Source organism: Daucus carota, chromosome 5 (assembly GCF_001625215.2).
Source record: "Daucus carota subsp. sativus chromosome 5, DH1 v3.0, whole genome shotgun sequence".
Lineage (NCBI taxonomy): Eukaryota > Viridiplantae > Streptophyta > Magnoliopsida > Apiales > Apiaceae > Daucus > Daucus carota.
The window spans coordinates 2,764,819-2,783,547 of NC_030385.2; the positions used below are offsets into that span (position 1 = coordinate 2,764,819).

Consider the following 18,729-nt stretch of genomic DNA (forward strand, 5'->3'; position numbering starts at 1 on the left):
TTAAACATGAATACTATTAAAAAAAATTAACTTGAGCGGGAATTCAGCCTGGATTAGCATCACGGTTCCGTAGGTGAGCAAGTCTCTGAAGAAACTCACATGGGGCAGCCAAGAACACCAAACTTCACTGTTCCTCCTCCATTGACAAGTCCTTATAATCTGTCCTTATGAACTGTTTACAAACTTTAAGTACGTACGATTGATGTATCTGTTATAATAGGCTTGCAAAATCGACACTTTTGACTGAACAATTAACCTGAAGATTTTTAACCAGCTAGGACAGTCAAATATACATGCTCTGAATGATTCAGGTCTGATCTCGAAAGTTATAATACCAAAAGTATATGTAACATGTAGTACGAATGTATACGGTGAAAGACAATCGCTGAGGATTCCTCATAATGACTAGTTTGATCATTTGCTCAACATGCAGCTGGGCTGGTCCAACGTACCCGGGCTGGTCCAACGTACCCCTGCTGCAGATTATTGACTCATTACTCCTCATCCTGATATCGAATGCACTCGGAGAGCCGAACTTGAGACCTCCGCCAAAACAGAGCTCTGATACCATGTTGAGAACCAGTTCATCTAAAACCTTAAGGTGTTAGAAGAATGCCCCAAATGAATCTTATTGTATATTTCAACAATTTCAAATCTATTATCTCCTTCGGTTACTTGATATGCAGTGGCGGAGCTACACGGGGGCTAGTCGGGACTAAAGTGCCATTAGAGAACAGAAAAAATTACATAGGAGTTTCTTAATATAATTTTTTTTTTAGTCCCCAATCGGGAGTTTTAATCAATTTAACCAATTTTCTGGCTCGGCCGTTGCGGATATGATTGATCACTAGATTTATAATGTATTTGCTGGAGGTATTAGAATGGCATTCTCTTGAGGATACAAAGGGCCAAAGGGTTGTAGATGTTCTAGTCTTGTGGGGGAATATCTTGTCGGAGTCTTCATTGTACACTACTCAAGAACTGACATGTATAAGTTTGAAAACATGAACACGTACTCCCTTGCAGGACCATACACAGATGCCCAGAGATATGACATTTCATTAAAATTCTAGAATATAATAATAGCGTTATCATAATTAAGACGATAACAACATTCTGTATAATAAAAATATCTGCCAATTTTGACGAATGCCACATGAAATGCGTTACGATCATCATTAAGATAATCCATGCCTATTTTGACGGATATCACATGGAATGTGAATTACGGTCATTATTAAGATGCTAACAACAATCCGTGCCCATTTCGACGGATATCACATGACATACGAGTTACGTACGATCATTTGTGACAGACATCTTGTTTCAGATCATCATAGATTCAGAATATGATTTTTTTTTTTTTTTTTTTAACATAGTAACCCGCAGCCGCACTTAAGCGACGGGCTCTGGCCCAGGAGGCATAATCACAAATATCGCTCTCTTCGGGAATCGAACCTGTGACCAAGAGGATACAAGTCCCCTCTTTAACCAGCTGAACCAACCCTTGCGGGCGACTTTTTTTATTTTTCCCTTCAATCTTGGTAGACATCGAAGGTTCAGAATTGGTAATAAGTTTCGTTTTCATCATAAATTCGTATAACCGGGTATAATTTGTCAATACATATAAAAACGTCAAAATAGGCCGATTTTCTTGTAGCGAACACTAAGGTTGTGTTCACTTGGAGTGAATGAAATGGAGGGAGAATGGAATGAAGTTTGTACTACAAAATGGTGTTGATCAAATAAAATGTATATAATTGTCATTCCTTCCATCATTCCAACCTTCCTATTTTAACTATAACTCTAACCCACATGTTTTGGAAGGAATGCTCATTCCATTTCAACATCATGCTTCTTCACAATCTTTCTCACAAAAAAATTAACTACATTCATATTTTGTCACCATTATCTCATACTTTCTTCTTTCTCCTTAAAACTTCTATATAATTTTTCATTCCATTCTCCCCTCATTCCATTCCATGAAGTGAACACAGCCAGGTTGTGTTCACTTTGAGTGAATGGAATGGAGGGAGAATGGAATGAATTTTGTACTCTAAAATGGTGTTGATAAAAAAAAATGTATACAATTTTCATTCCTTCAATCATTCCATTCCTACTATTTTAACTAGAATTCTATCCCACATGTTTTGGAAGGAATGCTCATTCCATCTCAACATCATATTTCTTTACAATCTTCATCACAAAAAAATTCAACTCATTCATATTTAGTCACTATTAGTTCATACTTTCTTCTTTCTCCATAAAATTTCAATATAATTTTTCATTCCATTCTCCCCTCGTTCCATTTCATCCAAGTGAACACAACCTAACATGTTTATATCAAAAAGGCTCTGCAACACATCAGGATGCTAGCTATGGCTCCAATAAAACATCTTAGCATATAGTAAAATGTTTGAGAAATGTTTGAGGAGGTCTACAGCAAAGACAGGGGGGAAAATCGAAATCAATCGAAATGTTCGACGACATCTCAAAATGGAATGGCTGTTGATATCTCAGACTGCTCCATCGTGCAAATGCTACCCCTTTTTCGTAGTTAGGTTCATGATACAAAAGTGTCTACACATATATGTCCAATACGTGTGTGTCCACGCATTACTTTATTGCGTTTCCATCTTTTTGAAGCCGAGACATGGATAGTGGGAGTTTGGTATTTGGATCATGAGCCTGCCTCTGCCACTCCTCAGTAGCTAAAGTTATAAAACAAGCTGCATACAGCCTAATTTTATTTTATTTTATTTGATTTTTTCGCCTTTTAGTCGATGTTTAGTTGTTGCTTCTTGTTTTCTTTCATCTGCCTTTATTCTCATGTAAGTTACATACACGACGTCTTGGTCTGATGTTATCTCCCTCGCTCTTTTTACCTCTTCGCCACATTATTGTTGTTTGCATGTATTACTAAGTACTCTTCAATGATGAATTCTTTTTACTGGCTGTTCATATACGAGTCCAATAGGCCTATGATCCGAGGACGACTAGCGAGTCATAGACTATATACACTCACAGTGGGAGTCAAGCTCCACTACTCGGCTCAGAGTTTGATTGCTGGAATCATTGGCAGTATATTTTGCGCGTTGATCTGTTAGATATACAGTAGTCTAATAACACCTCGAGGTCTCAGGAGAATTACTGTTTAGATTTGTTCAATAAAATTGCAATTAAATCAGATTGTAATTAGATAAGCTTGCCTTAAACCCAAATCTAGGAAGAACTTTCCTGAATGCCTTGAAGGTGTATGTGGGATGAAATAACATTGAATATTTTAGTAATTTTTCCGTGATAGAAGTCAATTACAGAAATTTAAGTACTCACACAGACAGACCGATCTCATAGACTGAGACAACCTCTTTTGACCAAAACACGAGTATCCACTATGCTACAATGCTAACGATAAAAACGAGCAACGCATGATTAAGATCGAAACTTCTGTCTGCAAGCCTGACAAGTGACCTCCATGCACATAGGATCAATTCGATGCACAGCTCTCTCTTTGAGCTTCTCCGCCTTCTCAACCTCCTCTCGAGCCCTCTCCCACATAAGCCGGGCCCGCGAGAACTCCGACTGCGCCAGCTCCATTTCCCTCCTAGTCAGCTCCCTCACACGCTCCGCATACGCCTTCTCCAATGCAGCTAGCCGAATCTGCTCGGAGGCTTGCCACTTCAAGGTCTCAGCTCGAATATCGTGACTCGAACGATCCAGCACCGGCCTTAGTACCGCAGAATTATTGGTTTCCGGGGGCCTAAAAGGCCTAAGGCTGATGGAAAGCTGGAGATCCAGTGATGGTCCTTCGAAAAGATTGTGCATGTGATGGTCTTTTGATGATCTGGCTTTCGATTCGAGAGGCCACCTCGGGATGCGTGAAGGAGAGGGGGGAATGATGGTGCGGGGAGTAGGGAGAAGCTGCAGTTCCTTGTGATCTTCTTCCATTGAGATGAAGAGGAAAAAGAAAAAGCTCAAGGGAGCAAAGGTGGTGATAGAAAGGATTTTTTGAGTGATGAAAACTAGAGTAGTGTGTGCATATATAACAAGCCTAACATAACATGTCTTTTTTACTATACTACCCACATAATACTTTTCATATAATATTTTTCGGAATGCTGTTAAAAATTGTTATAGTATTGAAAAAAATGGTGAAACAAAAGATACTGTTGTAAAATTAGATAATTATTTGATAATCTCTTTTGATATTGGCATAGTTTGATTTATAATATAAAAGTAATAATATTTAATATTTTTACTAAAGTTTTATAGTTAAATTCATGACTGTTTCTCGCAAAAACTGAAAAACAGTTTTTCACGATCATTTTGGAGTCATCTAATTTTGTTTAAACATGTGGCCTATTTTTTTATGAAAACAATCATTTACCTTTTCTTTTGTGATATATTTACTTGGTGTGATTTGACATAATCTAGTTACATATTTGCATCCTCTATCAAAAGCACTAAGGAAGGTTTAATATGTAAAATGCTGTTGTAGTGGAAATCAAAGGTTATTATGGTCATAAAAACTTTTGGGTACAGATTCCGTTATAGCAGCCAAAAATGAGGGATAAGTGGGGAACGGATCGCGTTATTTGGCAATGAGTGGCTTTTTGTTCACCTTCATGATGTGCTTTGTGTTTTGTTTTTACTTTTTGATCTTTAATTATTAATTAATTGTACTTTTACTCCTAAATTAATACTATTACTATATATCGCTTTAAGTGTGTGAGGGTAGTGTAGAAGTAAGAAGGGTACTGTATTCATGCCAGTGGCGGAATCAGAGGGGGTTAGGAGACCCCACCTAACTTCTAAAAAATAGTGTATATTTTTTTTTCAGCCCCTGCTAAATTATTCATGTCAGTATAATTTAGGGTACTTAGAGCGAGTTCAAGAGATGCCTTATAACATATTCTAAATCATAATTTAGGACATTTGATAAAAAAAATGTTGATCCAACAATGTTCAATTGATACCTTATATCATTAGGACAACCTCTTGAAGTCTTATTTATAAGGCACCTCTCTCCTTGCTCTATCCTATATATTGTAATAAATTCTTATAAATACTCTCTTTTTCTCTCTGTTTCGGATCACTTGCTCTTAATTTAAGAGAGTCTGATTAACAAATACATTCAAACACATACACTCATAGGTCATACGCACACACTTGACACTATCTTAACTCAGCTTCTCACTGTGTTCATTTAGCCGCAAATCCACGACAACGTGCTCAGCTGCGCTCTCCGACTCTCCCTGCCTTTAGTAGGCTTAATATTTCCGGCAATGGGATTCTTGCCAGAAGAAGGACACACCGGACCCTTAGTGATCCTTATCTTATCATGACACACATGGAGAAGGAGACATCTTGGAAAGGAATAGTGAATAGCCATGTCACTTGAAACTAGTTGCTTACGCTTTTTCGGAGGTCTACGGCCATTATGCGGCGTAAAAAAAAATCGTTAATTTATAAGTCAACTTTTTTTCGACGCCGCTGCTTACTGCTGTATTTATGTTAATGCACTCTGAACAACGTTCTCTTTGAGGCTTTTTAACCAATCAATACCTGCAACCTAGAGAGATAGTCATCTCTCTTTAATGAATGTGGCATCGATGTTCGATATTGAAATTTCAATCAGTCATTTAGAATCTCACTTCCAAATTTGAGCCCCCTGAATTTCATTTCTGGTTCCGCCACCGATTCATGCTAATGTTTCTGAGGACAACATATTTAATTCCTTTGTAGGAGTATTCATTTTCAAATTGTGGGCTAATTAGACATTTTAAAGAGAGAATAGCTCAGTATCCTGAATTTTGTTTGAACTAACATGACTTAAATTAAATACTTATGTGAATGAAACACATTCTTACCAACTTCTTGAAGAAAGTGTATGATCTCTATTATTTAGATTAAGTTTAACACATTCTTACCAATTTCTTCAAGAAGGTATATGATCTCTATTATTTAGATTAAGTTTTTTCCATAGTGGTATTTTTGTTTAAAGTTTGTTTACCATTTTTCTACTGAAGTACATACTTTTATTTTGCACAAACTGCAAAACAAGAACAAAAAAATCAGCTGAGAAATATCAAGACCACGACCAAGAACGTCAACATCATTGATGTTTGATTAATGTTTTGTTATTATTCCGTCTTTCAGTTCAATATTTATAGAATATTGTGTTATATGATTTCTTTTGATATCAAATATTTGTTGTTTAATATCTATCTGACACAGATAATTATATTATTTTTGTTGAATATATTCAAGTATCAGACTTTCTTCCAAGTTGTCTCCTTACTATTAGTTAATTTATTATGAAAAGATGGGTCGCGCTGAAGAGAGAACACGCGCTTAAAATAAAACTATAGAACTACTATGGTTATGCTGTAGAACTTTATATTTTTCATTGATTTTCAGGATCAAAATACATATTTATTTTATCGTTGTGTGTGCTCAAAAATAATTTCAAAATATAATACATAAATAATTTTGTTCATGTGTAGTTCTGCTACAGAACCCTATAACCCATAAAAAAGTTGTTTCATATTAATTAGTTCAACTAAATCAATCCAAACCGAAGTGATATAAATTGATTTGGTTTATGAATTTTATTTTCATGGGTTGAGTTGAGAATTTGAATATTCCGATTTATTAGGTTAGGTTGTTAAATTTTTTTAACTCGTTCAACCAAGAATGCGTGCACCCTATCACCCTGACTATACCTTCAGTTATTGTAAATCTACTAGCTGTTTGCCCGTGCTCCGCACACGGAATTTTTCCTTTTTCTTTGATCCAAAATTATATATTATTAGCTATTGTTAGCGGTGATAAAAAGATATATTATTTCGAGAGGAGTAAGCGAATATTTTTGTCATGTATATATTTTATTATCGAACAGACATACATACAAGCCACATCACTTTGAGGTCAAGAATAACTTTAAATACGATACATGAATTATATAGCAACGTAGAATATTGTTTTAGCTAGAAATAATGTTCAAACGAAACAAATATGCATAAGCAAATATTCAAACAGAATGTTGTGATCATCAAACTACAATAGGAATTTCAGAAAAACAATCTGGAGTTTATTAAAAAAAAGCTGATAAATCTATATGAGTTCAGCATATACATATTAGTATGTTGTAAAAAGCGGGAATCGGATTTAGTCGATGAAGGTACCGTCCAACGAGTAATCGAATAATCGGGGATTAATCGGGATGATTAATCGGATCATTAATCGTAATCAATTTAAAACTATTTTTAAGATTGTATATATTAATATAATTATATATACTATAAATATATAGTCTTATAAAATCAAAAGATTAATGATTTTTTATAACATAAAATATGCTTTTATATACATATACAAGTCCAATCATCTCATATATAAACTTGAATTTGATTGAATCTGCGAAGAAAAATATTACAGATTTTTGTAATTAGAGTTAGGGGCTAATATTGAAAGAGTGAAAAGTAATAAAAACAACTTTAAGTTTTGTTATTTGTCATTTCCATGCCTTTTGTTATATTAGAAATTAAATTTTATTTTATTTTTAAAAAAATTACTTTTAATTTTAATTTTTTTAATTCACCGAGTTTTGGCCGACTTTTCCGATTAAACCCGTCTTTTGACCGATTAATCCCGTCTTTTGAGAAAAAATGATTTTCCCACCGATTAACGCTTAATCGAGACAGTGGCCGACCGAACAGCGATTAATCGGTGATTAATCCCGAATAATCGCCGATTTTTAGAACACTGATACATCTATACTATACTATAAAAAGCCAACATAGGTATAATTTGTAGTCGTACAAAATTTTGGTTTGGTACTCTCCTCTAAAACTAAAAGTCTACAGCATGTAGATAGCTATTAAACAGTTTCATATACTAAAAACACTACTTATGTATATTAATATCTTTTTAAATATAATTTATAATTAGTTGAAAACGATGAAACTACTGTTAATAACATATATTAATATTAAAAAAATTATAGATAAATGTATAACTAATTATAAATATACAATTTTGAATATCTTTTGTCTAAAATACATATAAATAATTAGAGACGCTACTTTTTAATCATAACGTATTCTACTCGAAATTTAACTCTAACGTGTTCTATTTCATTACAAACACGAACCATTACGTAACATATGAAGATATATGAAATATGAAAATTTTGATTTAAAATTAATTGAATAATAAACTATCACATATTAATATCAGAAAATAATTATAGATAGATAATAAATTGTGAAAGTTAAATTTCCGTTAGAAGATATAATCAGTGGTTAATATAATTTAACTAAAATCCAAATTATTAATACTAAAATACTAATAAAATGGTGTTAAGATTTAAATTATAATTAATAAATTACGAGTTATATAAGCGCCCGTGCTTTGCACGGGTTAAAGGCTAGTATATATAAATCCGTAAAACAAGAAAAGAAATCAATGGCATGTCTGGGAACTAGAATTTGAAATTCTGAATTTGATTAAATAACATGTTTGAGAAGTTAGGTTTGGATTTCATTTGAGATCCAAATATTTAAATATCAATATAAATTTAAAAATTGAATTTACAATTCAATATTATTATTTCAAAATTATTATTTAAAATAAAATGTATATTTCCAAACGTGAATAACATTAATCGAAAGAAATTAAGGTGCGACTTCTTTGTGATGAAGAGAAGTAATAATAACATCCCACGTGCGACAAAATTTGGGCTGGATGAGGGTGTTTTGGTGGCCTGACTTTATGGTAGGCCCATTTTGTCGGCCCCGTTAATATAAAGATCTTCAACAGGGGTTTTAAATAATGATAAGACTTTGTTAAACAAAAAAGTAATTAAATAATTAAAAAGATCCACGCTCCGGGCAGCTTTGCATGTGGGAGGGGCACGCAAAAGGGATTAACTCAGTTTAACCATGTTTAGTAACTAATCATGATGTCGTGTCAATTGATCTTCTGTATTGCACTGGTTATGCTTATTCTTTTTAGAGTAAATAACAGTTTGATGCGAGTATGTATTGAGTTTTTTGCAGACTAATCTTCTTCTATTATTTTTTGCAGTGGACATCTCATATCTTTTTTGGTGTGACGATTTGCACTTAAAAACTAACTTCCGTCAACGAAACCAGGGACATTTACGTAAATTCACGTATAGAACAAATGACCCTTCATTCCCCCTGTGTTACAACCAGCGGGCAAACAAAAATATTTATTAACCAAACATTTTCGCTAGAATCCTAGCGAACAAAATCCAAAAATGCGAGGTTGATTAAAGAAGCAACTTATCACGTATATTTCACGAGTTAATAAAGTCTGTTATAGAAAAGATGCGAAGACAGCTATTTTATTATTATTTTTTTGAATCATGAAATTATGTCACATATTTATTAGTTAAATATATTCTACTTTTTTTTTGTCATATACTTGGATCTAATTTTATTAGACAAAAAATGTGATGTAAGCATATAGGGATCCGTAAGTTTAATAAACCAAACCAAACCAAATTTATCTGCCCATCATAAGGGCAAGAAGATCTGTGGTCAGTAAATCTTTCTTTATAAACACGTACCCACTAGCTTTTGTACTTTCTTTTTATTTGTCCCAAACAAATCTTTTAAATAGTACTCTATAAATTACATCATTTTCGATGAAACATTTCTAAAACAAATCATGCTAGACGTACGATATATTCCGCTTTTTATCTTCATTTGGAAGAACGAAGAAACTAATAATTCCGAAACGTATAATAAAATCAGCCGGAGAAAAATATGTCAATTTTAAGTTTCAAAATTTCAAGGTTCGTTCCTAAAACAAGTACATCATTCTACAAGGTTTTCTTTTAAGATGTTCATGAATATTGTTAAAAATTATTATGTTGCTATAAAACGTGTTAAAAAAGAAAATGTTGTTTAAAAATAATTATGGTGTTGATAACTGTTGATAACCTTTTTGATACTTGTATATTTTGAGTTTAATATAAAATGATATTTTTGGTGAGAATTTGATATTGAAATATTCGACCAATTTTCATGAGGACTGAACACAATATTTTTTCAAAAATATAGGGGATATGTTTTTCCAAAATATAGCTTTTTAACTAAGCACTCTTTTTTTTTTGAAACTATTAACTAAGCACTCTTGTTCAGAAAAATTGGTTTCAAATTTATTAAACTATTTCTAACCCATTTTTCAGAAAAACCTGTTATTGCTACGAGGCCAAACAGAAGATAAGCAATAATGATATTGTTTTCATGCACATAATTATCAAGTGCGTGAAAATAAGGTGATGAAATAATTGAGAATCGAATTCAAATCGCATATTATTATTGCGAGCAGAGCCTCAATATTGTGGACCATTCCAATCCATCCCACATCATATGATCATGACTGTTAATAAGATCCACAAATTTCATGCGTCACCTTTTGAGATACCCTCTCAATACACTTTGATACAGCTTCAAGTTGCCAACCATTTACTGTGTAAAGACATGCACTTCGATTTTGTAAAGTGGACAACTGGACATTACATATGAATATATGATACACACTGACAGTCCATATTACACTTGAGAGCCAATCCAGGCACCTTTTTGTTTAACTGCATAGCATATACAGGGATAAATATCAAGTAGGTGACTCGTTTCATCTAAATGTATCAACTGAGTCACTGATTCTCAAATTGACTCAAATGAGTCACTCATTAGAAAAATTTGTATCAAAAATATCACTCTATCGTTAGTCGAAATTTTGAAAGTATTATATATTGAGTTTCGCATATTATTTATGAATGATATTACATCTAAATGAAAGATTCTGAGTTCTAGTATTTTAGATAATATTTTTAGATTTTTAAAACGTTATCTCCTATTTATTTTTATTTAAATCAAATAAAACAATCAAAAAATTAAAAATAAATAGTTGATAAAATTTTAAAAACTAAAAACATTAGCGAAAATAGTAGAACTCATAATCTTTCATTTGGATGTAATACCATTAATAAACAATGTGCGAAACTCAATATATAATACTTTCAAAATTTCGACTAACGATAGAGTGATGTTTTTGATACAAATTTTTATAATGAGTGACTCATTTGAGTCAATTTGGGAATCGATGACTCAATTGATACATTTGGATGAAACGAGTCACCTACTTGATATTTATCCCAGCATATATATGGTCAGGCTGGACCAGAAATTAAAGTAAGTTGGAATTAAAATAAAAAATAATAATAATTTGTTATATATTTCAAGTTCCTTGTTTGATATTTATGGTCATTTTAGTGACTATCTTAATATTGTTTTCAGTTCAGTAACCAACTTGATACACATTAAGCCCACTTCAGTGACGAGCTAGATAATTAACCTGATTGTTTAATATATTTTAAATTTTTTGAAATCCTACCAAAATCGAGGATATTTTGAAGTCTTGTGCTTACATCTTAAATACTCTCGTCATCAATTCTACTACGGATCTGTTTGAGAGTGCTGTTAAAAATTGCTGTGCAGTTAGAAAAAGTGCTGGTAAAACAAGTGTTGTTGTAGAAATCAGATAATTGTTTGGTAATTTTTTTGATATTTGTTTATTTTGAGTTATAATATTAGAAAAAATATTTTTGTGGTGAGATTTGATAGTGATATTTGTAACAGCTTCCTACCAAAATCGAAAGCAGCTTTTCCAAAAGTATGGGAGGATATGCTTTTTCTAAAATCAGCTTTTCAGCTAAAAGCTGCTTTTAGATTTACCAAACAGTTTTTCACCTGCAAAAAGCTGTTGTTGCTGTCTGTAACAGCAACCCCAAACAGTACCTACATTTCATCAAATATCCACACAAAATCAAAATCAGATAACAATTCATTAAAATCCAAATACACCCTTCAAATTTGAATATTTGAATATTATTACTCAGAGTTCAATACACTCTTTAAATTTCGAATATTGTTACTCAAAGTAAGTGTGTACTCAAATAAAAAGGTTTAGGCCGGATCGATCCGAATCCAATAAAGATACGAAACACAAAACAGGCCCTATCAGCTATATCCCCGGCCCAACATCAAAACGAACACCGTATCCATAACTTTCCCGCCATTTTACTATATTCAGTTTTTTACACACATATTTTTGGCGGCTATTTTGTTCATCATCCTCATCTTGTAGCGAAAGCCATGAATTCCAGAGACTTGACCATATTCTCAACGGCTAGTTTTCTCGGTGCTCTCGTATCTGCTCTCACAATTCGCTTCTTCTTAAACCCTAGAAAGCATCTCTCCGCATCAAACGGCGTCGTTGGAGCTAAGTCTTCTAATCAGTCCCCCTTCGATCCTGCCAAACGCAAAGGGTAAGTTCACTTAAAATTTTAAATATTAATTCAAACCATTTTTCAATTTATTTATTGCGTTTTCTTGATTTAATTAGTTAATATGTTTTTAGTTAGTCGCTTATATGCCATTATTCTGTTGTAATATATATCGGATGAGCAAGAATCGAATCCGAAGAGTGATGATGTAATTAAGAAAATGATTGCCGGTAGGGGTGTAATCGAGCCGAGCCGAGCACTGTTCGGCGCAACTCGAGCTCGATTAAAAAGTTCGGGGGCTCGAGTTCGACCGAGTCTTTAATTTCAAGTTTGAAATTCGGCTCGTAAATAGTTCAATAGGCTCGAATTTGACTCGAAAGCTCGAATGGAGTCACCAAATATTGACAAAAACTCGAAATATGATCGGCTCAGCTCGAGTTCGATTCGATTAAATATATAAAATATAGATGAATCATGAATTATTAAATATTTATAAAATAAATTATAAATAATAAAGGCTTGATAATACGTTTAAATAGCTCGAGCTCGGCTCGATTATTATTGAGTCAAATTCGAATATTGTACGAGCCGAGCTTGAGTAGCTCACGAACAGTTTGACTCATGTACACCCCTAATTGCAGGTATATATCATGGGACGATTATTTCATGTCTATCGCGTTTTTATCGGCTGAGAGGTCTAAAGATCCCAATAGACAGGTCTCATTTATTTCCACAATTTTCTAATTTTGTTTCGATATCGAATTCTGTTACAGTAAATGTATGCCTCTACTACTCACTCTGTCCCAAATTAACTGGCTTGTTCGAATTTCTTTGGTTAAATTGATCAAAATTTGACGGAGAATTATAATGTATTCAATTTCAATGTACAGTGCAGACTAAATTAGTGAAGGTGAATGGAGTATAAATTACTCATGGACATTTTAAGCTAATATTCAGTTACCGATTGGCGATTTGTGATTGCACAAGGACTAGTACTTTGTTTCGCGTTTTCTCGTATATATAATTCTTATTGCTTTTTTTTTACATGTCCATGTACTTGTACTAGTAAGGCTTGGAAAGATGTAAATTTAATGAAGATAAATGGAAGCTTTTGTTATGGCTTGAAATTGACTCGACTGCTATGTCTTCTTTTTGTTGGTATTCAGGTTGGTGCATGCTTGGTTAGTGAAAACGGTGTTATACTTGGTAAGATCAGATAAATGGTATTGGTGTCTCCGTGTTTTGACTTTTGAAGTCATGTTGATAATTGAACTCTTTGAGTACCTTATTACTTGTGAAGCATGAACAATATATTCGTTTTCAATTGAAAGTATGTTCAGCTGATTACTTGAGCTATTTACTACTGGTAATGTTTATGATATTTTTCGCCAGGTATTGGATATAATGGTTTTCCTCGCGGGTGTTCTGATGATAAACTTCCTTGGTCAAAGGTTAGCAAAATGATTTTGATACTATTGTTATCGACAAACTGCTGCTAACTCATATGCCCTCTTATATATCAGAAATCCAAGACCGGAGATCCCTTGGAGACAAAATATCCGTAAGTTATAAGCTTTGGTACTTAAATAATATGTTTCAATACAAGGATTTCGTGCAGATACTTGTCATGACCGGATACTGATGTATGCCTCTCTGTAGTCACTGTAAAGATTTATTCTATGTACTCTTTTATGCTTCAAGTGTGTTCTCGTGCCTTCCAGGTATGTGTGCCATGCTGAGGTCAATGCTATCTTGAACACAAATCATGCTTCTGCTGCAGGGCAGGTTAGTTCCAATTGAAGCTGCATTTTATTACACTGCTTTCTAGTCTCTGTTTATTTTGGAATTCTGACTGATGAACTTAAAACCCTTTCTACCAACAATAATGCTAACTGTGCTACAATATCTTTATTGCAGAGGCTATATGTTACAATGTTTCCCTGCAACGAATGTGCCAAAATTATAATTCAGGTAATAAGCTTACTCTGTACCATCTAGGCATGTTTTTGCACTCTCAAACACAGCCTCAAAAGAGAAAATTGCTACCTCTGATGTCAATTGTCATGAGTCAATAGCTTTCTCATCATTAATACTTTCAGTTTGACTTTAAAACTTGTTGGAAGAGAAGTAAATTGTTGTTACTTGTTAGTAATAAAGCCAATGAAATTGAAATTAATGTGTTGGTACAATTTTTCTAGTTTTTTCAGGATGGGAATTTTAGGTGTCCTTACTCCAGTCTCGGATTTTCAAATTCTACACAAAAATTGAATGATCTGCACTTATAACTCAACTGATGCTAATTAGAGATTTTTGCTTACCTGCTTAACATTTATTATCCTGATGCATACATAAATCATGATATCCCCCTTAGTTCTTTTTCATCGCCATCATATCAATTATATATCAAATTGATCCTAGTTTTAGCTTGTAGCACTTTTTTACTTTCCTGGATTTTATTGTTTGTTTTACTTTGTAACTGCAGTCCGGAGTTTCTGAAGTTGTCTATTATGTGGAGAAGAGGTTGGAGAACTCCGAATCTGCTTATGTTGCATCACATAAACTTTTGTCAATGGCAGGTGTTAAGGTAAGCTGCAAGTCTACCCGCCTCATAAACTTGTTTCTGACTACTACTGTCCATCTGAATTTCTGGAAGAAAAAAAAACACTTAATATAAGATCCTCTTCATTAGTCATTGAAAGTGCAATATTCTGTTTCCAGCCTATTTGCTTGTGCAGGAAATTTCTATTTGTCAAACATAGCTCTGAGATGATTCTATAATTCTGTTTTAGGTAAGGAGGCATCAACCGCGGATGGATCAAATCTTAATTAAATTCGATAACATCTCGAAATCTGTTTCTTCGGAAACTCCTTAAGTTCCTGTAGAACTGACATCTTAATGTACTAGCAAAGCTAATAGATTTTACATGTGATAGTTCTGATATGTCATGTTGCAACATTTGATGAAAAAATTATGTATCGACAATATCACTTTGGAATAATGGTTATCTTATGCAGAAACCATTTTGAACTCTCTATTCACCTCTTGTTTCTTTTTTTTGAGCATCAGTGATCCTGAAAGGGTTACTCTGGGACCGGAAGTAACTCGATGCCTTGTTTTTTATGGATTTTTTATGTGACAACTCGCGTCAAATCTCGACCCCAGAACACAGGCTACGGTATTCTGAGTTTGTGATCATGAATTGCATATTAAATATAAGATTTTATTCTGGATCTAATACAGCTTTGCGTAATGACAGTTCTGCAAAATTGAATACAAGCAGTACAAGTAGAATACAGTGTTCGGCTTCGAGATAAATTTTATTTAATTTCATATTGTGAGCCAGCAATGTAAGATTAAGTTAAGTTAAGAATCTAAATAATCAATCATGATTTTGTATTGTATGGTGTTCTTGAACCACTTCGATCTTGTTGCATGCTTTTGTTTGGCATCAACTTAATAATAAAATAATATATAGTTTCAAAGCAATTATAGGCTATTATTTGGTTGAAGTAGTTTGTGGGGTAAATAAGTGGTGTGTATGCATCATTAGTATAGCTAATTATGCAAATCCTTAGTTGCGAAGTCAGCAAGCCAAATATGACCCAGTACATGCACTCTTCACGCTTCATTACTTGGATTCTTCCTCTTCTTTTCTATTCTTTTATTGAGACGTAGAAATGGTACAAATAATAAATGAGAAAATGAATGATCGAATTTGTGAATTTTCGTACATTGTATGTTTATTTTCGACCTTATCAGTACTTGGATAATGGATTCATCATGTCGCTTCCAAGTCCCCAGCAAAGACAGAAGCACGTGTATAATAGATTTAGAATCACGTGCCTCTCATTCTTAGAGCATCTCCAACGGCGTTGATTATAATCGTTGGCTAAATGAGATCTGTAAGACATTAGGTAAAATTTGCTGAAATTGTAAGACATTTTACTTCAATGGTCTTGATTATATTGGTTGGCTATAATTTAAGAATAGTAAGTTATTAATTTGTTAGATTGTTAAAATAGAATATAGTTCAATATGGTAATAAATGAGCAATCTTCCTACAGATATTTTACAGACCTGTACAGGTTCAACAAATTTAGTCATCCATAGGAGGTTGGCTAAAATTATAGACAACAGCCGGTTATGATTGGAGTTGAATTTTTCAGGCTGTTGGCTAAAATTTTGTATTTTTAGTATGCTAACTCATCTTTTAGTTAAGGGGTTTAAATGGTTGGAGATGCTTTAAGTAACATAGCATGCGAGGATTATAACATTTTTCCAACACGTTCATTATTATTTTTGCTCAACAAGTAGATAAACATTTTAATTGGCCAACAAAAAAACCACTGAAAATGTTAGAAGAGAAATTATGACCTTGAATGATGAAAATTCATCGACCCAAAAATGATAAGTTACACAAGAGGTCCCCACTCATACATGACATCCCGAGTTTGATTCTCCGCAATATACAATACAACAATATTGATAAATTTTATCATAATTCAAAAGAATATTTAAACTTTCGAGTTTTATCCTTGCCATCTATAATATTAACATATATTTCACTATTTTTTCAAGAATGAACGTTCATGATTCCCTTTTCTCGATTATTTGTTCCCCAAACTCGAAATAAACCGCATCTTAATTTTAGCCTTTTGCCGTGAGAAAGAAAGAACAAGGGAAGTCACTAGCTTTATTTTTCAATTTCTCCTGGTCATTCGTCTCTCATGCTTGCAATCTTTTTGTGACTTCCAACTTTAGGAATATGTTCCGTTCCGTCTTGACCACTTCCAAGTTGCAGCCTCGCAGGGGCCGCCTGCGTCTTCTTTTTGCTTATTCCCATATAACAATTTGTACTAAAAGTCCTTTTTCCGATTTAAGTACATTGGAAGCAATATTGAGATTGGAATGGAATCGTTTGGTACGTACTCCACAATTTGTACATATTATACGCATCTCTATTTCGAGTGTGTTACAATTGTAAAGATTTGTGTTCCAACCACTCCTGCCTACATCTACATCTTATCCAACTGTGTGTTTCTTCTTTCGTCCGTTCTCGGCTGGCAAGAAACTATGGGAGGGACAGTTGAATATTTGATAGGTAAATAATCTCGTCAAATTAAAAATGATTTTTCTATTTTGTAAGTAAGTAAAATTCTTCAATGAGTTATATATCAAACCAGAACTATCTATGGGAAAATATAATTAAAGGAGTGTATTTAAGTGGATCTTTAATTCATTATATCTGATTCTGATTTTATACAAATTATAAATTAAATGACACGGAATTGATGTAGAGTCTATATGAATTCACAACCTGATAAAAGTGTGATATCAAAAAATATTAAATATATTGAACAATCCAACAAAATTTATCATTTTATAAAGTTCAAAAAAATTTCATTGAAACCTGAATAATATCACATTTTAATGAATTTTAAATGATCTTGATTGAATATCATCATATTTTAATTATAATTTGGAATTATAATTGAATATTATCAAAATTTATAATATAATTAAAAAGTCAAATTCACTATCTCAAAATTCTGATATATTTTTTAAAATCTAAATTGAATACACATAAATTTTATGAACGAAAAACTAATTATTTAAAATTAAGATCTCAACTGAATACACCTCTAGATTCATATCTATGTTCGCTGACAAAATTCTGTTTTTTTTTTATGTTTGGAGGAGTTTTTTCGTGTTAGTTAATACGTACATATTTGTATTAATTAAAATCATGCTATTTTTCCTTCAAAAAAATCATTATTACCTTTAGTTTTAACTTAACAAACAATTCAGGTAGAGCAAAATACGTGGAAAACCATGTCCACCAAATATATATTGCCGTACAACTTGTAAAATGCAGTCCCACAAACAAGTGAGATATCTCACTTAACTTGATATGCAAAACTAGCACACCGGTCAACTTGCACAATGCGTGGTGCGACCACAATTTTGAGCGGATAGATGACACAAATATCTTTGTGCTGTGATATACGCACTCCATCTTTTTTTTTTTTTTTTAAAACAAAGATGTTAATCTAATAATAAAAGGTCATACGGCATCTACACCAATGATCGAGTCGAACAAACAGTAAATTGCAATCGCCTGTTCTCACAAAGAGACAGTTAAACGATATTTTGAAGAAAATGTATATACAAATACAAGTACCCGCTTCATGCATTCTCGTTGAATTACTGGTACACTCTTCATCATGCCCTGATAGAGCTATCGTTTGAGCTATCGACCAGAACTGCGATTTCATACAAACTTTCATACCAAATCAAACCCCGCTTACAATTAAGAAGCGAAAAACAAAACTCTCACCAGGGAGAGAAAACAACCTTAGATGGAACCACAGAAACAAGAGAAATCCGACTGAAAATCCACCCA

The 18,729-nt window shown here is 33.1% G+C and overlaps 2 protein-coding genes across 2 annotated transcripts; one reads left to right on the top strand and one right to left on the bottom strand.

Annotated features, from left to right (window-relative positions):
* Nucleotides 1-3,432: 3,432 nt before the first annotated feature.
* LOC108222185 (zinc finger protein SHOOT GRAVITROPISM 5) lies at nt 3,433-3,948 on the bottom strand. Its single transcript, XM_017396091.2, has one exon. It carries the CDS (start codon nt 3,946-3,948, stop codon nt 3,433-3,435), a length of 516 nt encoding a protein of 171 aa, XP_017251580.1.
* Nucleotides 3,949-12,126: 8,178 nt separating this feature from the next.
* Nucleotides 12,127-15,360, top strand: LOC108222300 (uncharacterized). The gene is made up of 9 exons (XM_017396220.2): nt 12,127-12,367; nt 12,967-13,042; nt 13,492-13,531; nt 13,718-13,776; nt 13,849-13,886; nt 14,047-14,110; nt 14,243-14,296; nt 14,808-14,909; nt 15,115-15,360. The coding sequence occupies exons 1-9, from the start codon at nt 12,195-12,197 to the stop codon at nt 15,196-15,198; spliced, it is 690 nt and encodes a 229-aa protein (XP_017251709.1). The 5' UTR covers nt 12,127-12,194; the 3' UTR covers nt 15,199-15,360.
* The last annotated feature ends 3,369 nt before the right edge of the window (nt 15,361-18,729 follow it).